Genomic DNA, 26,463 nt, shown 5'->3' with positions numbered 1-26,463 from the left:
CATAGAATCCGGCTGAACCATAACAAATTTTGTGCATCACAAAATACACTATGTGAATTTGTGCGGTTACAATTATAATTATAATTATTATTATTTTTTTTGCTGTGACACACTCCTGAGGCGGAAAGCCGGGAGGCTGATCATTTTTAACATTGTTGTGTTATTCTTGTGCTCTTTTTAAAAAAACTCACTCACCCCCACCTCTCACGCTTGAAAGGCAGACTCGGCACTGCCCTGCAACTAGGCGTGGAATGCTTCCAGCACCTCGCTCAGCCCGCAGGCCACGCCCCCTTCAGAGACCATGCCCCCTTCAGAGGCCACGCCCACCGGCCGTCACTTTAAAGGGACGCTGATTGCGAGCACTCCCATTTGCTGTGACACTCCTGAGGCGGAAAGCCGGGAGGCTGATCATTTTCAACATTGTGTTATTCTTGTGCTCTTTTTAAAACAACTCACTCACCCCCACCTCTCACGCTTGAAAGGCAGACTCGGCGCTGCCCTGCAACTAGGCGTGGAACGCTTCCAGCTCCTCGCTCAGCCCGCAGGCCACGCCCCCTTCAGAGGCCACGCCCACCGGCCGTCACTCCTTTTTCCCATAAATCATGTGCTTCCCTCGGAAGCGCAGCGGACGAGCGCAGCGGGCGCGACGTTTGCGCGCCGAAGGCGCGCCTAAGGAAAGCCCGTCTGCGCCCGTCCGCGACCGACCGGGACTAGGGGCACCCCATACTACCCAATCCTTCCATTACTCCAGGGCCGATCTTCTGGAGTGTAATAAGAACAATGATCATCTACTCTTATCAAAGGATACACTCCACCTACTTTGTAAGGATGGTATCTTGCGCCAAGGCTGTCACCTTTCCACCCGTGCAGCATGTTCGGCTATGTCCAATCCACCCCTCAATTCACTCTCTATCCTTTACCTCAACACCCGTTCCCTCGTCAAGCATCAGATGGACATCTTTTTGTTACTCACCACGGAAAAGCCTGACATCCTGCTGCTAGCAGAAACGTGGCTATCTCCTACCTCTGCACCCGACATCATAGCAGCCCTACCACCTGACTACTATATTATCCAGGCAGACCGCGCCAGCGCGAAAGGAGGAGGTGGAGTTGCGGCGATTATCCACTCCAGCTTGGAGGTCACCACTCTTACCTGTCTGACATTAGCCAACACGGATAATCTTGTACTAAAAATCGCCACCCCTCACATGACCATAGCATGTGTTCTTTTGTACAGACCACCCACCTCAATGCCACTGTTCCCCATGGCCTTTAGTGAGCAGGTTGCCAACCTAGCTCTGGATCACGCCAGGGTTATGTTAGTAGGCGACTTCAACTACTGGTACAAAGATCCTTTAGAGGGCTCTCAATCAGCGGAACTGACTGACCTTCTGTCCAACCTCAACTTCAAGCAACTGGTGCTCTCCCCCACTCATGACAAAGGACATATATTGGATCACGTGTGGTCTAATACCACTTGCGTGACTCCCCCGCTTACCCTGCCTTGCCTATGGTCAGACCATTTGATCCTTAAATTTGAGATTTATGTTACCCACAACAAAACCACTGTGCCAACTGCTGGTAAATTGGCTAGGAACTGGAACGCTATGGATAAGACTGCTTTTCTACAGTCATTGGCAAATGATGTCCCTCCTTTGGATAACGACATAAATCTATCAGTCTCTTCTTTAACCGATTGGCTACAAGCGGCTAGCAATCTTCATGCCCCGTATAAAAAAATTAAACTCGCTCGGCGTACGGATGCTAACAGATGGTTTTCTGCCGACTTAAAAAGCAAGAAATTGGCTCTCCGTCAGCTTGAGCGCCTGTGGCGCCGTAACTACGAAACTGAGGAAAAAACTAAATATACTAGGGCGAGGAAGGAATACATGAATGCCATCTCTGCAGCAAAGGTGGAGTATTTCTCCTCTCGTATTCTGGACTCGTCAAACAGATCTAAGGATATTTTCTCTGTCTTCAATGAACTGACCAATCTGGAGAATGTCCGTCCTAAAGTAATCCCCACTCCGTGTCTGTGTGATTCACTCAATTCTTACTTTATTGATAAAATCACAGACATAAAAACTAGCATTCCCCAACCGAAGACCCCAATTATGACCGGTATGGCAATAAAGACAGGCTCTGCCACTCTTACTAATTTTCAACTTATAACCCAAGGCCAGCTCCTGGAATTAATGATGAGAGTCAAATCTGGCTCCCCACTGGATATCTGTCCCCCTCGCATCTTGAGAGAATGCTTCTCCACTTACCCAACCCCTACTCTTGCCCTTCTAAATGATTCCCTTTTGTCGGGCATTGTCCCGTCCACTTTTAAAGAAGCCACGGTCATACCCCTATTAAAAAAACCCGGGGCGGATCCTGGATGCAAGGCAAACTTCAGGCCTATCTCTCTATTGCCTTATTTGGCGAAAATTTTAGAGGCACACGTGGCGAAAAACCTCTCTAACTTTCTGGAGGAGTCCTCTTGCTTTGACCCCCATCAGGCTGGATTCCGGCCTGCACACTCCACGGAGGCAGTGGTCACCGCAGTCTTGGATACCCTTCGAGACTGCGTAGATAGACGTTCTCCCCAGGCCCTAGTGCTAATGGACCTGTCGGCCACGTTCGACACGGTCGACCACAACATCTTGATCGAGCGTGTCGGACAGGCCGGCATACAGGGCATGGCGGCCTGCTGGTTGAGGTCCTTCTTGGAGGACCGCTCCCAAGCGGTGCGACTGGGGGACTTGACCGGTGTTAAACAGGCCATCCCTTGCGGAGTGCCACAGGGCTCCTCCCTGTCACCCCATCTCTTTAACATATACATACTCCCCCTTATACAAACCTTGAGGGATAAACAGGTGAGAGTTTTTAACTACGCAGATGACCTGCAGCTACTCTTCACCATTGATAACTCAGAAAACTCTTTGAGCCATTTCCAGTCAACCATGAGGTTTATTAAATCCTGGATGGACCAAAATCAATTGAAACTAAACCCAGGTAAAACTGAACTGGTACTGACTGGGGATAGTGCCAAGTACTGGGGCTCTCACTACTGGCCTTCAGAACTGGGTCAAGCTCCGCAACCATCACCTTCGGCTAAAACGCTTGGAGTCATTGTGGATAGTGATCTCTCACTAAAAACACAAGTGGGACAAGTGGTATCCAAATGCTTTTACCAGTTAAAAAAAATTAGGAAGGTCAGGCGGCTACTAACGACTGAAGCAATTACCCAGGTTGTGATCGCCACTGTCCGGTCCCATCTGGATTACGCGAATGCCATCTATCTAGGTCTCCCTAGCTATTTGCTTAAGCGTCTCCAGATGGTGCATAACTATGCTGCTAGGCTGATCCTGAAGCAACCAAGATGGCAGGCGGCGACTCCTCTTCTCATCGAGCAGCATTGGCTTCCGGTCACACAACGCTGCTATTTCAAAGCAGGTTGTATGATCTTCAAGTCATTACACAGCAAAAGCCCTAAATTTATTAATCAACTGATCACCAAATACGTCCCCCCCCGCAACCTTCGCTCACTCCATCTAGCCCTTCTCCAGACCCCTCCCTTTAAACTTAAACGTTCTGGTGGACGGAGATTTGCAACACTGGCCCCCTGCCTCTGGAACACCTTTCCCCTGGAGATCCGTTCTTGCCAAGATCTCTTACCTTTTCGGAAAGCACTGAAGACCTGGCTTTTTAGACAAGCTTTTTAATCCTCCTTCTCCACCTCTGATTGTGTTACTGTCAACTTTAGCGCCAAGAAACTAATCAGTGTTAGTGCGCTCAATAAATGATTTAATAACATAACATAACATAACATAACATGCAATCAGTGAAACAGTAAGTGTCTTACCTCTGTTCCTCGCCCTCTAGCATCTTTCTGTAGGCATGTATTTCCATGTCTAAGGCAAGCTTCACATCAAGAAGCTGCTCGTACTCCTCCAAATGAGCTTGAAGTTTTTGACGCATGTCCGATACTTCCCGGTCTTTATCATTTAGTCGTCTACGATTTATGTCACGTTCAGTTGCCAAAGACTCTTGCAACTCTTGGACTTGATTCTCCAAAGTAGAGTTCTGAGGTTCAAAAAACATGAATACATATTTTTGAATTATAAAATTCTTATAAGAGGCAAAATGACTATAGAGAGCCATGGAAGAACCCCTGATCTTTAGTTACGTCCTTAAAATGTTTCTAGCTGATTAAAGAATGATCCTCACAGCACTCTGCTAACATTGACAAGTGATGATTACCTTCTCTACAATCATTGGTCTGAGTGAAGACTATCAGAAAGATGTGGAAAGATATTTAAAAGGCAGTAATAGTCAGTAAAACGTGGACAATAAGGCTACTAGACATACATTGCACTTTAAGAAGTCCCTTATACAGATGTTTTTGCATTAAAAAAAGAAATCCGTAAACCTATTTTGTTAGGAAAACTCTAATGCAATTTTGCAGGGGTAAAACAACTCTGCATAATCTTTCTTGCAAGATACTTTGCCCACATAGTAAGTTGAGCCTAGCTGACAAACTCTGCAACTTAAAGATGTACTGAGTTGCGAAATTTGCAATTTAATGGACATTAAAATATTAAATTCCACCACAGTCCCAATTACTGCTGGTTAACACACAAAAATCCTTCATGCAGATAGGTCAATTTTTTAGGTAAAATTCCTCTTCTTGCTACCGTTAACTTATGTCTGTGGGCGTAAGCTACACAATGTTCAAATTCTAAACTTCTTATTTTCGGAGCCAGTTTCGGCATTCTTAATTTGGGGAAAAGTTGTATCTATAATATTTTCATCAATTACAGCTATTGCCACAACATTTCAAATACGAGTCTTTCTAAAAGTTGTTTAAAACAGACTCATACTTTAGCAGCATGCTTCATTCTCCAACTAACCAGAGTGGTCTATGCCTTTCAAATTTCAAATTGCTTTATTCTTCATTTGAGATCACAAATGAAGCTTTTACTTTTTTTAGCAAAGTACATTTTATTTCACAGTTTCTTTAATAAGACATGCACAAACAAAGAGCAAACCAAGTGATGTAGCATAGAAGAAAAGAAGCAGAATGTAGTCATGGTTCTGACATATCCTGTTATCCTACACCACTGTTTGAACGGGTTAGGTCAGTTCAACACATGCATAGCAGAAATCCTCAATCAATGCACACCTTGGAGCATTATGCAAGATGTGTCACAGAGAAGGTTAATTATTAGTTTTTCTAAGGGGTGTGAATTAGGGAAAATTAAATGCGTAAAAAGATCAAAATGCCTCCTTTGCAAGTGATAAAGTATTTGTAAATAAAATGTAACAATCATTGCCAAAGTCAATAGGTCTGGAGCTGGGAGGCAGTCTTTTGGTTTTTTTTAATGCCGTTTTTTTTTGGGGCGGGGTGAAACCTTTATTGTGGTGGGGGGAGGGGGGGTCCTGACACTCACCGTTTTTAAACACACAAAATACACTATTGCTTAGTAAGACCAAACATATTTTGGCATTTAGCCACACATTGCCATAGTAGCCAGTGTCAATGCAAAAGGAACTACTTTATGTGTGGATGAACTCCTTATTGAAGAGCAAATGGCTGCCACTCAAAGTTAAGTTAGCCAATGGGCTGAGCCATTGCACCATCGCGTTTGCTGAAACTGGTGGAAGAAAAATGTGAATGGCACAACAAGAGATGAATGGTGAAGAAGGTGCTCTTAAAGCACAGATTAGAAAGTATATTGTATACAACGTTCGTAAAATAAGGTGGTTTTGGCCAAGCGCAGACCAAAAACGTAACTCAACCTTGTCAATGAAGGCTTAAAATCCAGTCAACATGACGATAAAAACGTACTGCCAATAACCAGTAGCCGCATAGTGGACTTTATTAGGAATCTAATTTTCTGTAATGGGCACGTTCACTGGTGAGAAATAGAAGAAACAAACACCCAAATCCCCACAACCTCATAGCTTCCTCCATCATCATCAGTCGACTCCACATACATATTATCCAAGCGGCATTGCTTGTTGCTCACAGGCGAGTGTGTTTATCTGCTTGAAAAATGACATTTCATATATGAAATATATATAGGAGGTCAAAGGTTTGATCTGCCCTCACCATAGCCCGTTATTGCTCCTCCTGGACTCAGTCGCCACTCCATTGATCAAATTATAATAGGCAACAGGTTGCTCAGCATGTTTAGCAGTGCTCTCCTGCACTGAAGTGGAAGAGCACCATTGCCAAACTTCTCCCAGAAGATTTACATGTATATGTATATATATATATATGTATATATATATATATATATATATATATATATATTATATTTATACATACATATTACCTACTGGCGATAGCCAGTAGGTATATATAGCTAGGACCTAGCTACCATAGGAAATCAGCAACATTCTATTGGGAATAACTTTGTCGCCGGTTGAGGAATTTGCGTGTAATTTTCCAAAAGTTTGGCCAGCTCCGCTGCGCTCCTTCCCTGAAAGTTTCGGGGGGATTCGTGAAGTGGGGGCTGAGAAAAAAGGGGGGGTCCCAAAACGTGTTTTCCCCATGTTAATTTCCATAGGATGTTCTGACAAGGCTACAGCCCGAACCGCTGAACGGAATTACACCAAACTTGGCAAAATTGTAGGGACTGGTACGCAGAAGTGCCTTTGCTATATTTGGTGAAAATTGCTCCTGTGGTTTTTATGAAAATTAACTTCAAAAACACATATCTGGGCGGAGCCTAACCACACATCTCATCGTGAGATCTGATTGGCTGTCAGCACTTCATCCAAGAAGTGTTGGCAGCCATCTTGGGACCAATATACATGATAAAACCTCATTAAAAAGCATTGTAGTTAATAGATGGTTTTAGGGCTTTAGTTACATTATAAATCATTTGTTGATGGTACCATACTCATTTTAGGAATTGTGGGGTGTTCTAAGGTGATTTTACCATGTGAAAAAGCCTTCTGCTGGGATATCATGAATCATGTTTGAAAGAAAACTATTATCTCATGCTTTTCCCACAGTGGTTTGGAAGGGGATCTATAAGCTAAACTGAAAGCATATTTTCTGTAAATTCACATTATCTTTCTCAGTCATGTGAGAATGAAGTCTGACATTCTCAGTAAAACATATACATCCAACAAGGACAGAGACTGTCAGTTGATTCCTTTGTGTTCTACTGCAGCCTCCTAGAGTGTTCTAAAGAACAACTAGAGCGCTAACAGCCCTACTTATTACAAAGGCATGGCACACCTGAAGCCATCTTGATTGGAATAAAGTGGTAACTCTTAAAACATTTTATTTAAAAATGAACAAAATGACGGGGTATATTTTGCCATAGAAAGTATGATTAGTGCTGCAGAAAGAAAAATTAGGGCACATTTTGAGTGACTTCCCAAATCCTCTTCTATTTCATTAAAAAATTTGGACATGCAGTCTCCCAAGATGGCCATCAGAGACAAAAGAGCCCAAATGTAGCCCAAATATCACCCAGATGTAGCCCAAGTATAGCCCAATGACAGAATGTCCCAGAGTGTTCTAAAGAACAACTAGAGCGCTAACAGTCTTACTTATGACAAAAGTATGACACACCAGTAGCCATCTTGGTTGGAATGAAGTGGTAAGTCTGAAAACATTTAATTTAAAAACAAACAAAATGAGGGGATTCATTTTGCCATAGAAAGTATGATTAGCAGCAGACTTCCCTGGTGAGCAGTAGCTTTACTACAGTGATCTAATGAGCAACTAGAGTGCTAACATTCAGTATTATGGCAAATGTGTGACACATCTGAATGCCTTCTTGATGGAGCCAAAGTAAACAAGCATTGAAAATGCAATAGATCTCGCCCTCGTTTAAGTTAAAGCCATTCTGTTTGTAATGAGGTGGCTTTTTAGCTTTGCTTTTATTAGTGTTTTTAAAACTTCCATGTAAATAACATGCATATGTATGCATGCATTTATATTTGTATTTATATAGATATGCAGATATATATATATATATATATATATATATATATATATATATATATATATATATATATATACACACACACATAAATGCATATGCATATATATGCATATATATGTGTGCGTGTAGAGAGAGGTAGAGGTAGAGAGGTAGAGAGGTAGAGGTAGAGAGGTAGGGACTAGTAGAGAGAAGTAGAGAGGTAGAGAGAAGAGAGTGAGTAATAGAGAGTAGAGAGTGAGTAGCTGAGAGTAGTAGAGAGTGAGTAGTAGAGAGTAGTAGAGTGAGTAGTAGAGTGAGTAGTAGAAAGCAGTAGAGAGTGAGCAGTAGAGAGTAGTAAAGAGTGAGCAGTAGAGAGTAGTAACGAGTGAGCAGTAGAGAGTAGTAGAGAGTGAGTAGCAGAGAGAGAATAGTAGAGTGAGTAGTAGAGTGAGTAGTAGAGAGTAGTAGAGAGAGTAGTAGAGAGTGAGTAGTAGAGAGCGAGTAGTAGAGAGCGAGTAGTAGAGAGTAGTAGAGAGAGAAGTAGAGAGAGAGTAGTAGAGAGTAGTAGATAGTGAGTAGTAGGGAGTGAGTAGTAGAGAGAGTAGTAGAGAATGAGTAGTAGAGAGTAGTGGAGTAGTAGAAAGTAAGTAGTAGAGAGTAGTGGAGAATATTCCAAAGTTTGGCACAGCACCACTTGCACAATAAGTCCAATCAAATCATATCACTTAGAGTCCTTATTGAAGCGCTGAATCTTGGTGTATATTCAAATTCTTTTATTTTCCTTAAGTTTATGTACCACAGCCAGCTGACCCGTTTCGTTCTATACAACAGAACTTCTTCAGGGCGTTCTTATTTCCTTCAAGTTATGTCGGTATCCTGTTGTCATATAACTAGATATTTCTTCCAAATGTTAGACGAGACGTAAGTACATTCTTATTCAAAGTGACTAGGTATCAATTTTACCCACACAATTCGGGCAGACTTGAGTAATTTATAGCATCGTCAAAGTCAGTCTTTCAGAAATTCCAAAGTATAGGACATGATAATCCAAATCCAAATGGTTCTCAAGAAAAGTCATTTTCAATCGTTCGGAATTTCGGCGTTTGGGCAGATATGACCCAGGGACCCCCAGTTTGCAAGGGGTATTAGTCCCCCATTTGCAAACGCACCAGTGGCCTGCGTTGCAGAGAGGTGTAAAAAGAGGCATAGCCTCATTACACCTCTGTGCAATGCAGCCCCCGGGCGCATACTGGACTAGTTGGCCCCCAGGGACCCCCAGTATGCAAGGGAAATTAGTTCTCCCTCTTCAAACATGCACGGGGGCTGCATTGCAGAGAGGTGTAAAAGAGGGTGTGGCCTCATTACACCTCTCTGCAATGCAGCCCCTGGCACATACTGGAGGCTCCTGGTGGGCTAGTTGGCCCCCAGGGACCCCCAGTAGGCAAGGGGAATTAGTTCACCCTCTGCAAACGCGCCAGGGGGCTGCGTTGCAGAGAGGTGTAACAAGGGGCATAGCCTCTTTACACCTCTGCAATGCAGCCCCCTGGCGCATACTGGAGGTTCAAGGTGGGCTAGTTGGCCCCCAGGGGCCCCCAGGGGCCCCCAGTATGCAAGGGGAATTAGTTCCCCCTCTTCAAACATGGACGGGGGCTGCATTGCAAAGAGGTGTAAAAGAGGGTGTGGCCTCATTACACCTCTCTGCAATGCAGTCCCCTCGCGCATACTGGAGATTCCTGGTGGGCTTTCAGGCCTTATATAGTTAGGAATTCGCATTAAAAAAAACCTTTGAAATTCACTGAAAAAAACCATAGGTTTCAGGCCTTATATAGTTAGGAATTAGCATAAAAAAACCTTGCAAATTCACTGAAAAAACCATAGGTGTCAGGCCTTATATAGTTAGGAATTAGCATTTAAAAAACCTTTAAAATTCACTCAAAAAACTATAAGTTTTAGGGGTGTTATAGTTAGCTGGACATTTCACTCATTCAAAACCATTGAAATTGCTCCTATATAGTTAGTTGTACTAACTATATTGCGCGCACCCGCAATCCACTGCTGATGATGTCACATATTACATCATTCATGACATGGTCAGTGACATCACTGATGACATCTCAAATAAAACCGATGGTGTTTTCAGTGAATACACACACATACATACATATACACATAAATACATACATATACATACATACATACACACACATACATACATATACACACACATATATATATATGTGATCAAGGCTTTGGCCGAAACGCGTCGTGGCAAACTGGTGTTTGGGTTCGCAATAAATATTTAAAACACCAAACAATTGGGTCTCGCATCATCCTTAGTTAGCACATGCTGAGCTGAGTTAAGCTGAGGACGACACATACCGTATATATATATATATATATATATATATATATATATATATATATATATATATATATATATATATACACACATACATACATTTCCATACATATATATACACACATACATACATATATAGATACACATATATATATATAATATATTCTCAAACAAGAAGCTGCCCTCAGAAAGAGACTCACTCTGAGGTAGGTTTGGTACTCATTTAATGAAGTTTGCAGCAAAGACAGCCAGAAACCATCTCATCTTGCCTTTGGAAGTCAGAGCGTACATATTAATATAGTTCCACCCTCTCATGTGGTATGACCCGCCCAGGAAGAGTTCTACAAGTGCTTGGTGGAGCTTGGAGCTGTGATATATATATATATATATATATATATATATATATATATATATTCACTGAAAAAACCATAGGTTATAAACCATATATAGTTAGGAATTAGCATTTAAAAAAACCTTACTTTACTCACACAAAACCATTGAAATTCCATATATAGTTAGTTGTACTAACTATATATCGCGCACCCGCAATCCACTGCTGATCATGTCACATATTACATCATTCATGACATGGTCAGTGACATCACTGATGACATCACTGATGACATCTCAAATGACATCACTGATGACATCACTGATGACATCTCATTTGACATTACTGATCACATCACTGATGACATCATTCATGTGATAATACGATGAACCTCTTCAGACTCTAATATAACCTTAGATACACTCAGTGTAAACACAGACTCACAGATTGTCACTCATTCATGAAGTTACACACACACCTAGTCAGTCATGCAAACAATCAATCACACCTCCATTTCCTTAACTATACAGTTAAACACACCTTACTTATTCAAACATATACTAAAACATATTTACTCACTTATACAATCCTGGATACAAGTTCACAATGATCCATACAGCCACTCACACATTCACTGGCTCTTATGCACAATTATTTATATATGTCAACTCTCACATGTACTGTATTTTACATATGTACTTACTTTGACATGTAGCACTGAGATATGTATTCACTCACCAATACAGTCATGCACACAGTCAACCGCCCATACAGCTGTTTCCACATGCACTTTTGAACCCATACATCTATGCAGAGAGTCATACACCTCCCAGCCACCCATACACACTCTCAGTCTCCCATACAAATACTTGGGCAACCAATCAATAACCCATATAGTTAATCGTATAGCTACTGATCAACACATGCAGCAGTTTACAGAACAACAGACATAATGATGCACAAATTAAGACAGTTTAGTCACTAACCCATGCACTCAGTGAGACACATTTAATCACTCACTCATACAGTCAGTCATGCACCTACTAAATCCTTTGTTTAGACACTTCTACATCCACTCATTCTTCAATATGTAAGACATATTTTAACTTTACAGAAACATACAGTCACTGGATGTTGTCATCAGTGATGTCATCAGTGATGTCATTTGAGATGTCATCAGTGATGTCATCAGTGATGTCATTTGAGATGTCATCAGTGATGTCATCAGTGACGTCACTGACCATGTCATGAATGATGTAATATGTGACATGATCAGCAGTGGATTGCGGGTGCGCGATATATAGTTAGTACAACTAACTATATATGGAATTTCAATGGTTTTGTGTGAGTAAAGTAAGGTTTTTTAAATGCTAATTCCTAACTATATATGGTTTATAACCTATGGTTTTTTCAGTGAATTTTCAAGGTTTTGTAAATGCTAATTCCTAACTATATATGGTTTATAACCTATGGTTTTTTCAGTGAATTTTCAAGGTTTTGTAAATGCTAATTCCTAACTATATATGGTCTATAACCTATGGTTTTTTCAGTGAATATATATATATATATATATATATATATATATATATATATATATATATATATATATATATATATATATATATATAACATTTCTATGGCAAAATGAAACCCCTTATTTTGTTCCTTTTCAAATTAAATGTATTAAGTGTTACAACTTTATTCCAATCAAGATGACTTCAGGTGTGCCATACTTTTGTCATAAGTAAGACTGTTAGCGTTCTAGTTGTTCTTTAAAACACTCTGGGACATTCTGTCACTGGGCTATAGTTGGGCTACATCTGGCTGATATTTGGGCTACTTTTGTTTTTTTTTGTCTCTGGCGGCCATCTTTGGGCTACATTGGGCTTCATTGGGCTTCATTGGGCTACATTTGGGCTCCAACATATATATAGCCCAATGTAGCCCAATATATATTTTTCAAAGTTAATTTTCGTAAAAACCACTGGAGCATATATCTTGAGACATAGCAAAGGCACATCGGGCTACCAGTCCCTACAATTTTGCCAAGTTTCGTGGAAATCCATTCAGCCGTTCGAGCTAAAAGTGAGTCCAACCGCCTTATGGAAAACTCAATGTTAAAAACACGTTTTGGGACCCCCCTTTTATCTCGGCCCCCGCTTGACGAAACCCCCCCAAATTTTCAGGGGCTGCTCAGAAACAAAATGTTCCATTTTCCAGAAAATTTCAGCCAATTCCGTTCTCAAACGCCAAAGTTATTCAACATAGAATTTTCAAAAATCCCATAGGAAAAAAATCCTAACTATATATACCTACTGGCGACCGCCAGTAGGTAATATACACATATACATATATACATACATATATATATACATACATATACATACATACATATATATATACATATATACATACATATATATATACATACATATACACACATATATACACATACATACATATATATATATACATACACACATATATATACATACACACATATATATACATACACACATATATACACATACACACATACATATATACATATATATATATACATACATATATATATACATACATATATATATACATACATATATATATATATACATATATATATACATATATACATACATATATACATACATACATATACACATATATATATATATATATCCATATATCCTACATCCTACTGTAGGTACTGTAGGGAGTTATAGTTAGGACCTTTTTTCCACAGGAAATCCACAACATTCTATTTAGAGTAATTTTTGCACCGGTTGACTAATATTCGCGAAATTTTCAAAACTTGGGGGGTGCTCCGGTCTGCTCCTATCCTGAAAGTCTCTAGGTGATTCGTGAAGCGGGGACGAGATAAAAGGGGGGTCCCAAAGCGTGTTTTCCCCATGCAATTTTCCATAGGGACCTTTAGCCGCAACTACAGCCCGAACTGCTGAACGGAATTACACAAAAGTTGGCCAAGCGGTAGTCCTTAGTTCAGAATCTTACCTTTTGCTTAAATGGTGTAAATTCGTTTAGTAGTTCCTGAGAAAATGACATTTAAAAGTACATATATATCTATGGCCGCGCAGGATCCGCGCACCCTGCCGTGCACAAGCTGTATTCTAATTGGCTGTCAACACTCAAATGCGAAAAACGCAAAAAGGGGGCAGGGTAGAAACACCCTGACCCCTAGGCCTGGTCAGGGAGTCCCACAAGGACCCCCAGGGCCCACAAAATGAGGGGGAAAAAAAGCAAATCAATCTACAAAATTCGCACAGGGTCCTCGGATCATGCTGATGGAAAAAAAAAATGAAGCACGGGCTCCCTCAAAATAGCCCAACAGGTATCTCCAAGTATGTGCCAGGGAGCTGCATTGCAGACAGGTGTTCAGAGGCCACGCCCATTTTTACATCTCTCTGTGGCACTTGCTGGAGGTACCTAGAGGGCTAGTTTGACCCTAGGGACCAATAGGATTGAAGGGGACTTAATCTAAGTTGAGAGAACAGTGACCGGGCGCGTTTACACAGTGGTGCAGCGAGGGGATTGGGACTGACATGATGTGTTCAAACACGCTCTGTGGCGCGTTTTAAGTTGGGGAAAAAATTCCACTTCAAACCTGAGGGACTATGGGGGCCAAGTAACCCATCAGGTGCTTCCAGGAAGCGCCACTGCGCTGTGTTGCAGAGAGGGGGTGCAGGCCATGCCCCTTTTTACATCTCTCTTCTACGCAGCTCTGTGGCGCTTACTGGATGTACTACGAATTCGGATTTACTCACCTGTTATCAGGGGAGACCTCAGTGCTGCATCTTTGAGCCCAGTACTGATCCTGAAAAGTAATTCTAACCATACTTACCTATAAGAAGAATTTCCAAGTGAAACCAGTCAATGTTAGCCTGTGGTAGGAAATTCAAGTAAGTGTGGAGTTTTGGAACTTTTAAATATTCACCTAAAATCATCCAAACAACAAATTCCAATTTGCTCACCTGTTATCAGGAGAGAACTCAGTGCTGCATCTTTTAGCCCAGCACTGACCCTGAAAAGTAATACTAACCGTACTTACCAGTAACTTGTATTTCCTTCCGTAGGAATCCATTGTCTGTTTTTCACAAGAAAAGATTCTAAGTGTCTATTGTCAAAAACTACAAATGTTCCTAAAACATCACCTGTATGACTTAAACGCATTCTTTCAACTATTTACAGGAGATGCATCAGTGCTGGATCCAGGATCCACCACAGAGTAAGAAAAAGTAACGATCACACTACTTACCTGCTAAGTAAATTTCCTTCCATAGGGTAACATTGACAGGTTTCACTTGGAAATTCTTCTAAGTGTGGAGTTTTGGAACTTTCCTATAAAATCAGCAGTACTACGAATTCTGATTCACTCACCTGTTATCAGGAGAGACCTCAGTGCTGCATCTTCGAGCCCAGTACTAATCCTGAAAAGTAACTAACCATACCTACCAGTAACTTGTATTTCCTTCAGAAGGAATCCATTGTCTGGTTTTCACCAGAGAAATTTAAGTGTCTATTTTCACAAACTAAAAATATTCCTTAAAAATCACCTGTAGGGCTTAAAAGCATTCTTTCAACGGGAGATGCACCAGTGCTGGATCCAGGATCCACCACTGAGTAAGAAAAAGTAACAATAACACTACTTACCCGCTAAGTGAATTTCCTCCCATAGGATAACATTGGTGATTCTATGTGAAAACATTTGTGTCAACTTTTAAAATACAATAAAATTCCTTAAAAATCACTACTGTAACCAAAACGTTTTTACTCAACTGTTTCCAGGAGATGTCCAAGGACTGAATCTAGGATCCAGTCCTGTGATTAGAAAAGTAATCCATAAAGTAACTAATTGCATTTAACTAGAAATTCACATTGAGCTCAATGTTGCATTGTGTTTTAAATTGTGTTGCCCAATGCAACAACTGTAACTGCTGTACTTAAACGCTTATTGCCTATGTGCAAAGTATTTAAACTAAAGTAATTCATTCTGAGGAAGTGTATTTTGTAAAGTAATGTATAATGCAATTATAATGTAATTTAAAAAATAAAATATCTAAAAATAAATAGTTTTAAAAAATGTAGTAAATCAGTATCAAAAAATAAATTCAACAATTAATACATTTAAAAATGGTAATTGAAAAACCTTTAAAATTCACTGAAAAAACCATAGGTTTCAGACACGTTATAGTTGGGATTAGCATTTAATATTTGTATGAGTGAAATGTTCAGCTAACTAGAACACCCCTCAAACCAATGTTTTTTTCAGTGATATATATGTATATATATCACTGAAAAAAAACATAGGTTTCAGGGACATTATAGTTAGAAATTTAGCAGATATTACATCACTCATGACATGGTCAGTGACATCTCCAATGACATCACGGATATCATCCACGTGATAATCTGATGCACCTCACCACACCCTAATATAACCTTTGATACATCCACTCTAAAATACAGACTACCATTGCCAAAACCATAGACAAATCAATAGCAGTTACTATATACCCACTGACAAATTCCTAGCTATACACACACATTCATTCACCCAAACAGTTATTCATACATGCACTCATCAATACAGCACTATATGTACCCATGCACCTATACAAACACTCATACACCGTCACTCATCCATAGAGTTGACACCTCGCTAGACATGTAAAGAATCAATAACACTGCCATTTACTCACCTATACAGTAATACATTCACTATCTAACCTATTCATACAGATACTAACATATACGTACTCTCTTATACAATCAAGGACACACGCACACACTCATTTATACTGCCACTCACAATTACTCACTCTCGCATATAATCATTTTTATACTCCAAAACTCACGTGTACTGCCTTTCACATATGTAGTTTCTCACACATATACCAGTGAGGCATACATTCACTCACTAACACACTGATACACACACTCACTCATCTATACAGCTGTTTCCACATGCACTATTGAACCCATACGGGAAACATCCTTTACGACGCACCTTTTACCACGCAGTGCCTTTACAACGCAGGTTTTTCAACGCAAGTCATTACAAGGAATTGCGCTGGGGGGCGCTCTAGGAAAGGTAATAGTTTAATTTACTATCCAACACCTTCCCTACTATCCACGGGGACTGGAGTTGGAATAGTAAATTAAACTATTCACTATCCAGCACCCCCCAACGCAAGTCGTTGTAACGACTTGCGTTGAAAAACCTGCGTTGTAACAGCATGCTTGGCAAAAGCATGCGTTGTAACAACGTACATCCAACCCATACACCCAGTAAATTATCCACTCACACATGTAGGCAGAAAGTCACACACCGCCCACCCACACACACACAAACACGAGGTAGCCATACAGATACTCATGCAACCAATAAGTAACCCATATAAACAGTCATATACCTAATCATCAACCCATGCAGCAGCTTACACCACAACTGAGAGACTGATACAGACATGCACACAGTTTAGTCACTAACCCATGCATTCAGTAATATACATTTAATCACTACCTTATACAGTCAATCACCCACACACTTATACACCAACTCTTTCTTCAATACACCTTGCCATTAACATATATATAATATATCTAAACTTTACAGAACACATTCACTGAGTGGGTGTATCACACGTAATTAGGGTGTGATGAGGTGCATCAGATTATCACGTGGATTATGTCATCAGTGATGTCAATTGAGATGTCATTTGAGATGTCATCAGTGATGTCACTGACCATGTCATGAGTGATGCAATATGTGACATCAGCAGTGCATTGCGGGGGCGAGAGTTATAGTTAACTAACTATAACGTTCAAATTTCTCTGGTTTTGTTTGAGTGAAATGTCCAACTAACTATAACGTTCATGAAACCCATGGTTTTTTCAGTGAATTTCAAAGGTTTTTTTAAATGCTAATTTCCAACATTCTAAGGCAAACTCTGGCGGAAGCAACCAACGGGGAAGGGTGAAGGAGGGGTGGGGGGGAGGAGGGGGGGAAGAGGAATGTACCATATTAATATGTAAACCCAGGAGGAAGATTACAACACACGTCCCTGAAACCTATGGTTTTTTCAGTGAATTTCAAAGGTTTTTTAAATGCTAATTTCTAATTACAATGTTAATTAAATCTATATTTTTGTTGGTGATTTTAAATCATCATTCCGTTCTCAACCTGGTGAAAACCGCCGATATCGCCAGTTTCCAGCAATAGCTTCCGCAAAAAAGAAATCACCACAAATGAGAGCAACAACTAACGCTAACAATATGCAAAGTAGGCGTTCCTTTGCAAAAATAACACAAAAACACTCCTTCTGGATATTTTCGACGAGCAGCCAAATCTGCGGTGTGATCCAAAAACAGGCAATAAGCTGCGTTAGCAGTAGGAATGTAACATCTGCCTTTTACTAGTGTAAAGTAGGATGACTACCTACAGTGTGAAAAGGAGCCCAGCCCTGATTCACATTTGAAGATCAACACATGACATAGAGCTACTGATCATGCAACTCCGACCCCCAAGAAGGCCACAAAACCCACTGCCACCACCCTCGGGACCTAACCCCTGGACCACCACCCCCACTAACACCGAGGCAGCGCACAACAAGGCAGCGGACTTTACAAAAACGGCATGGCCCCTTAGCCACACAATAGCTGAATGTTGCGAGATGTGGCAACCAAACGTGTGAATGATGCAAGTCACCCACCAATAATAATGCCCACAACACCAAGTGTAGTGGTGATGTGCTGGACAGACCTCACTATGCAGAGCACAAACCTCTCCATGTGTACATATACTGCTGGTGCTTGTAGTGTTGTGGACAGTGGATGCAACTATGTTACCTCAGGCAGTGGGGAAGATCTCTGTCATGTACCTGTGTCATCGTACCCTGTAAGCGGAAGCGCAGTGGGCTGGTCCAATGTACGCCACTCCAGCATAGAAGTGTCAATAAATAGGTCGGGGCTCTGGGCGTGGTTCACTTGTGTGAAGACCAACACGTCAGCCAGGGCATCAGCCCTCACCCTGCCACATGTCTGCCGCCATGACCGCGGGCCTCCACAACACAGGCCCCCTGCGAACACAGCGGCACAGCACCGCAGACTTATGTCTGTACAGACCACTGCCTTCAATTTACGCTGCAGACTGCAGGGCTCACAATTCAGATGGAGTGGTGATTGCAGATGATGCAGTCCAGTAGGCAAGACACATTGCTCCCAGTGCGGCCCGCTTGAACCAAGCATCATCGCAGGCTGCGCACACGCTTGCCAGAGGTACCACTTACTCAGTGCACCACAAGTCAATGCCACGTGGCCTTATTAAGGCAGAATTCATTAGACAAAAGACATTGCTACTAGTCTTGATTCATTAATTACAAAGTCCAGTAGGCAACTAACTACAACGCCCCTAAAACCTACATAATATCCTTTTAGTATCCTTGCTTCAAGAACTTTTTTGATATCAATTAAAGCTTTAGGACAATGACCAAATTCATCTACCAAGTCCAAAGGAACACTGAATGGCAGTCTATACTGCGGACAGCAGAGCTCACAATTTGAATTCAGTTTTGATGTATTTATTGCAGAGTGTACTGTACTCTATGTCACTGGATTTACTCATGAGGAAGTCACAAAAAGCATTTGTCGGTCTTTGCTGACTACTGCCTTCGATCTACACTGTGGACAGAAGGGCTCACAATTCAGATGGAGTCGCGATTGCAGATTGCAGATGACGCAGTCCAGTAGACAAGAGACATTGCTCCCAGTGCGGCCTGCCCACACCACGCATCATCGCTGGCTGCACACACGCTGAGCGCCGCACCTACCACTAACTCTATACAGCTCAACTCAATGCCACATGGCTGTGAGCCCTTCCTGACCACTGCCTCCGGTCTACACTGCAGTCAGCAGGGCTCACAATTCAAGATTACTACCAATGCAAATTGTGTGAGAGACTATAATCGGTTAAGAAAACCAAATGCTCCCAATTTGTGAAGCTCAAATGAACGCCACATGGCTGTGGGACTTTACTGACCGCTGCCTCCGGCCTAAACTGTGGTCAGCAGGGCTCACAATTCAAATTCAGTCTTGACTCATTCATTTCAGAGTCCAGTAGGCAACTAACTATAACGTCCCCGAAACGTACACATTTCAGCAATGTATTCCATACATATTTCATCATTTGTTACCTACACTGCGGCCAGCATAGCTCACAATTTGAATTCAGTCTTGATTTTTTTTACTTGCAGATAGAATTGTACTCTATGTCCTCGGATTTTGTCAAGAGGAAGTGACGAAAAGCATTCCTCTAGGTCTGTGATGACTACTGCCTTCTATCGAAATTGCAGACTGCCAGGCTCACAATTCAGATCGAGGTGCAAATGCAGATGATGCAGTTCAGTAGGCAACAGACATTGCTACCAGTGCGGCCCTCCCGGACCACGCATCATCGCTAGCTGTGCACACGCAGAGTGCTTCTGATGCCCTTATCTCAGTGCACCACAACTCATGGAGCCTTTATGTGCATGATTTCACATCTGCTGCCCCTACCTCAGTGTACCACAAGTCATGAACCCTATACAATGGAATCTTTTGTGTATTATTTCACATCTAGTGCCCCTAACTTAGTGCAGCACAAGTCATAGACCCTTTATGATTGAATCTATGTGGATGATCCGATGATTAAGATTGTACTTGTTGTCTGCACCCGCCATTCCCCGGGGGCTGGCTTACACTCACCCCACATGCATCCAGCACAAACATCGCTGGACATGTGACCCTGGTAATAAAAAGGGGCTGTGCACACGTGCCCGTACCCAGTTCCACTATCTGTGTCCGTGTGTTCATTATGTACACATGATGCTGCCCCCGGGCCCTCCCACATTACATTCTGCTGTGCACAGCGCTCGCAATCATGTTACGTCAGGCAGTGGGGAAAACTTCGGTAATGTAACTTTATCTGGGTCATTGTATAAGTACATAGGTAGAGACTGGATCAGTAGATTACTGCAAGGAGAATGTATAGTGAATTTAAAAGTGCTTCGGAATTGGCGGAGTTATTGGATAAGTACATATGTTGGTGGAGCCTAAGCCCAGAGCACAAGCTTGGCTCTAATTGGCTTCCCTCCATGTGCCAAAAACTGAAATTTTGGCATGAATGGCCCAGTATTGCTACAGCTGCAACACTCCACTGAATGTGCAATAAACATTCATATCCACACAGATGTGTCATGTGCACGATCTTTCATGTGTGAAGTATGAATAAATGTAGGGTCAGTGATTCCCCCTACCTTCCATGTTGGCCATGTTTTGGGTCTTGGGTCTTGGGTCACAGGGTGACACATTGGCGATTGCTGCCCGGGTGGCAGCCGCACTACAACAGGAACACCCGCATCAGTTGATTCCTCATACAGGCCAGGCCAGAACCACTCCCAGAGCTCCGGCGTCAATGTTCACAGCCTCACGCAGGACTGGCATACGCCAGGCCAGCCCACTCTACTTACGCATACAGGGAGGGACAACAACGCTACATGACCCAGATTTTCATTGTTATGCTATTGTTATGTACGCCACAGCCACTCCCCGGTGTCTGGTTTACACCCATCCAGCACAGATGTCACAGGACATGCAACCCTGCCAATAAAAAGGACCGGGCGCACGTGCTCCACGCCATTTCAATTTCAGACTTGGTGGCACCGGATGCACTGACTGAGCTTGAGGGCTCCATTATGTCCCGGCACGTGGTTGGAGACACACCAGTGGTGGAAAGTTGAGCTGTGAGGGTTTGTCCATAGTGCGAGAAGATAGATATATATACGAGGAGATGACTTCAGTTCCACTGAGTTAGTGCCACAAGACCTGAGCGCGTCTGCAGCCTGCGATGATGCGTGGCCATCCTAGCAATCAACACCCACTTTGAATTGTGAGCTAGGCTTGACCGCATGTACGCAATGGCTGAGGAGGTTGCTTCGGCACGTGGTGGACCCTCTTCGACACACGCCGGTGGCAGAAGGTGAGCAGAGAGGCTTGTTTGCGCAGAAACGTGAGCAGTGAAAAATTTCTCCACAGAATCAACACTCACTCTCCATCTCTTCCTTTGGTCACTCACTCTTTCTCTCTCACTCCATCTCCTCCTTTCTCTCATACTCTTTCTGTCTCTTACAATCTCTAATTCGTTCTCTTTTCTGGTCTCTCTCTCACACAGTTGCTCTTTCTCTCTCTCTTCCTTGTATCTCACTCTTTCTTTCTCTCTCTCTCTTTCTCTCAGCAAGGGTGCACAGCAGCAGGCAGACACTTCTAGGCAGTGGGAGTGGATGGGGTGCAGCAGTCTGGGGCTTCTCCAGGCAGTGGGAGTGGATGGGGTGCTGCAGCCTGGGTTCGCAGAGGCAGGCAGGCAGACCCCTCTGGGCAGTGGGAGTGGATGGGGTGCTGCAGTAGGCTGGGTGCGCAGGGGCAAAACAGAGAATTAGGCGTGTGCAGCTGTATGCACTCTGCCATTACTGATTCTATACTATGTTTCAGATGACTAAACTTGAGGGCTGCACTATGCCCCAGCACGTGGTTGGAGACAGACCGTGGCAGAAAGGCTAGCCTTGTGAATTTTCTCCAGTGTCAACACTCACTCTCCATCTCCATCTCTTCCTTTCTGTCAGCCGCACTCTTTATCGCTCTCCTGCTCTCACACGGTTTCTCTCTTCCTCGCTCTCTCTCTCTCATCCTTACTCTATCTCTTCCACCCTCTCTCATTCTTTCTCGCTCTTCATTGCACCTCACTCATCCTCTCTCTCTCTCACTACCTCTCTCTCACTCGGTCTTCCTCTCTCTCTCTCTCTCTCTTTCTTCCTCTCGCTCACTCACTCTTTCTTCCTCTCTCTTCCTGTCTTTCTCTCTCTCCTTTGATGGACACATGACGCACAATCTTATTTTGCTTTTTGTCTTGTAGGCTGTGATTCACAAATGGGACGCTGATGACACCATGGCTGTACATAGTTTTATTTGTTGTTGTTTTGTTTAAATAAAATGGTTTATATGTAAATCCATACATGACTGATTCTTATTTGTCCAACCTCACATGCATCTTCTTAATTATAACTGTGCGACTTCAGCCAAATGGTTACGTTACACATTTTCTATGGTTGCGGTCACATTTGTTTGGGGGAGGGGGGGGATGGCGGACAAGTGGTGTCGAATCAGTGTTGGGTGTCCGAGCTGCATGATCGTTGGCTCCATTGCATCTGTTGCCGTTCGGGTGTGGCTCTGGGCTGGGCTCCCTTTCATGTTGCAGGTTGTAGTCCGACTTTACACCAGCTCCGATCACGTGTAAACTTCCTGCTACTAACGCACCTTATCAACTGTTTTGTACTCTCTTCAATGATCTTGCTGGTGGTTAAAAAACTTGCGAAGTGATGCATTTGCTGCTTTTTCCACGGGAATGCCTACTTTACATCTTATTAGCAATATTTGCCGGGGTCATACTGGACAATGCTTTTTGAGGCTGCTATCGCTGGTAAACTGGCGATATTGGCCGTTTGCTCCAGCTTGTGAATGGTGCGTTCAATTTATCGCCATTTTGGTTGCGATAAAGTGCTGTTAACTTGGCGATGTGTCCTTGAGAATATACCCCTCGGTTTGAAAGACTTAAGAAGTACTCGAGTGCTGTGCTGAGAGCCGCGCACCCAGCGCTTTCACACAAAGTTCCGCGCTGAGAGCCACGACTCCATTAAAAACAAAAAAAATCCACTTTCACTAATTTACATTCCCCTCGGGGACCCCATCCCTCTAAACATGCAAACATGTTCATTATTAAAAAAAATAAATAAAAAAAAAACGTGAAGAGGGCCGCACCTGCCCCCCTCGCGTGGCCAATTCTGGCCCTGAGGACCCCATCCCCAGGGCCTGGCCTACATTTGGGAACCATGGGGGGAGCCCCAATGCCCCCACAGGCTCCCCACAACCTACGGGAGCCAGCATTGCTTTTCAACACAGGGAGCTGCTGACATGCACCTCCACGTGCAGAAAAGCAATCATCTTTGGATTTTGGAAGCAAAAGCAGGTTTCCCAGCTCTCGCTTCCAAAATCCAAAGCAAGTTTGCTATGACAGGGCGGGAGCCGCACTGCTCCCCACCTGTCATAGCAAACAGCATTGTCCCGGCGGTCAGCACCCTGAGACACTGCAGGAGCTGGCCCTGGGGTGTGGCGGTCTCCAAGGCCATCACTGGTTCTAGGAGGGTGGCCGCGCACCCTCCCCCAACAGGAGTAAGGGAGGTGGTGGTCCCTGGAGCTGCCGGGGCGCCAGCGGGCCCCCGCTATTATTTTTTAAGAAATTCCCCCGGGACCTAGCCCAACCCGGGCCTCATTAAAATTAAACTAGGAAATCCGCGCTACATTGTTTTTAAACTTTTTCACCGGAATTCGCGACCCCAGCGTGCATTGCGCCAAAATAAAAATAAAAATAAAAATCTATTTTTGGCCTTGGGGGCCCTTCTGGGACCCCTTGAGCAGGCCTAAGGGGCCAGGGGGTTTCTACCCTGCCCCTTCTCTTGTTTTATATCTTTGTTTTCTGGTGACTCGCTACTGCCGAGTCACAAGATGGCTGCCAACACTTCCTGGTTTGGAGTGTTGGCAGCCAATCACAGTGAAGCTCGTGCTCAGGGGTTAGGCTACGCCCAGATATCAAAACTTTAATTTTTTTAATTTCCCAGCAACTACTGAATGGATTTACAATATTAAAAAAAAAAAAAAACGCTTTCTGATCCAAGCACTAAATTTTTGCCAAATTTGGGGTAATTCCGTCCAGCAGTTCGGGCTGTAGCCAGTCTGAAAATTTCCTATGGAAATTAACATGGGGAAAACTAGTTTTGGGACCCCCCCCTTTTTTCCTCAGCCCCCACTTGACAAATCACCCCCAAAGTTTCAGGATAGGAGCTGACCTGAATAGACTTTATTGGGAGAATTTCGCGAAGATTCATCAAACGACGCCAAAGTTATTAACAAATCAAAAAATGCTTTCCTATGGAAACTAGCTTTTAACTAACTAGGAGAATATATATATATATACACACACATATATACACACACACATATATATATATATATATATATATATATATATATATATATATATATATATATATATATTACCTACTGGCGGTCGCCAGTAGGTATATATAGTTAGGATTTTTTCTCTATGGGATTTTTGAAAATTCTATGTCTAATAACTTTGGCGTTTGTGGACGGAATTGGCTGAAATTTTCAGGAAAATGGCACATTTTGTTTCTGAGCAGCCCCTGAAAATTTTGGGGGGGGTTCGTCAAGGGGGGGCCGAGAAAAAAGGGGGGTCCCAAAACGCGTTTTTCCCATGTTAATTTCCATAGGGCGGTTGGCCTCACTTTTAGCCCGAACGGCTGAATGGATTTGCACGAAACTTGGCAAAATTGTAGGGACTGGTAGCCCGATGTGCCTTTTGTAGGTCTCAATATATGTGCTCCAGTGGATTTTGAGAAATTAACGTTTAAAAAAAGATATATATCTGTAAGCGCGCTCTGGGCAGCGCTCCAGGACGCGTACTTTTCGCGCAACGGAGCTTTGTGAAGCGAAGCTGATTGGTTCTCTGGCGTCTGTCAACATTCCAAAAAGTCCGTAGCGGCCGCCATCTTGTCTCTCGGTAGGATCGAGAGACAAGAGGAGGCCAAAACAAAGGGGCAAATAACCATAAGGGGGCATAGTAGATCCTCCCTGACCCCCTAGGTTTAATGTGGAGGCTTTAAAACGGCCCCGCGGGGCAAAAAAAAAAAAAATTTTTTTTTGTTTTTTTGCGTGGGTAGCGCCCGGTCCGGGAACCGGGAAGCTTTCTGGGCAGCGTACTGCAATGAAAAATTAATGATAGACTTTTCAAATACTGTTGTTAATTGATTGTTGGTTTTGTTGATTATTTTTTATTTTTTTTTATTTTTTAAGGATTGTTTATTGTGTTTAATAATTTATTAAACTTTCTAACGCGGCACGTCATATGACGCATTACGCGACAACGCAGGTCCAGAATATAGTCAAAATGTCTCCACCAACCAGCGGACGGCACACAACCCCTTTCAGCAGGCTAAATAGTTCTGTTAAATGACAACAGAAGGGACAGGCAACAAGAACCATCAGTCAAAGAGGGGAGGGCAAGTTCTTCTCTACCGGGTCACGTTGGAGCGCTACCGGAACTGATCGAATTGGTAGTCTACAGTGTTTCTGGATGTTTCAGACTGAAGCTGGCGTTAGCATGAGAGCACCACCATTTCGTAGCTCCGTCGTGGCCATTCCACGAGCAATCATGCTAGGCGCTCCCCACCAGAAGCCTGCGGGAGTCGGGGGCCCCCAAGACTTTTGTAGAATCTTCAAGGATGAGGGGACGCTTTCGAGAATGGAGCCCAAGCTCTAGCAGACAAGCGTCCGAGTTCCAAGGTGTCGCAGGCCCATTTTAGTGGACCACGCCCAAATCTGAAGAGATGGCCGCCATTTTGAGAGTCCTGTGGCAGCCGCCTATCGCTGCACCGCAAGAGCGGGAGCAATTCAAGTACATGGTGAGCGAGACGCTGTAGTCGAAAGAGCGGGCGGTAAACAGCTGAATAGCGGAAGAGGCACAGTGTAGCAAAAGCGGGCTGAATGGCAAATGAAACGGAAAAGGGGTGCCCCACTACAGCGTGTCTTTAGGTGAAACGGATTGTGGGACAAGGTGAAGAATGGAAGAGTCACCAAAAGGAAAAAAGTTCCGCTTGACCCCGGGAGCCGGCCACCTATGTCGGGGGCGATCTCAGGCCACACCAGGGCAACACGAC

At 43.0% G+C, this 26,463-nt stretch overlaps 1 protein-coding gene across 1 annotated transcript in view; it reads right to left on the bottom strand.

The window, feature by feature from the left end:
- Positions 1-26,463, bottom strand: part of LOC144826413 (lamin-B3-like) — a 484,608-nt gene that overhangs the window by 192,948 nt on the left and 265,197 nt on the right. The window contains exon 6 of the mRNA XM_078684729.1: positions 3,851-4,071. Within this exon, the coding sequence (XP_078540855.1) occupies positions 3,851-4,071 (221 nt within the window). The remainder of the gene's footprint in view (positions 1-3,850; positions 4,072-26,463) is intronic.

Source organism: Lissotriton helveticus, chromosome 3_2 (genome assembly GCF_964261635.1).
Source record: "Lissotriton helveticus chromosome 3_2, aLisHel1.1, whole genome shotgun sequence".
NCBI classification, from domain to species: domain Eukaryota; kingdom Metazoa; phylum Chordata; class Amphibia; order Caudata; family Salamandridae; genus Lissotriton; species Lissotriton helveticus.
The sequence above is the reverse complement of the archived record's forward strand: the minus strand, read 5'-3'. Positions and strand labels throughout refer to the sequence as shown.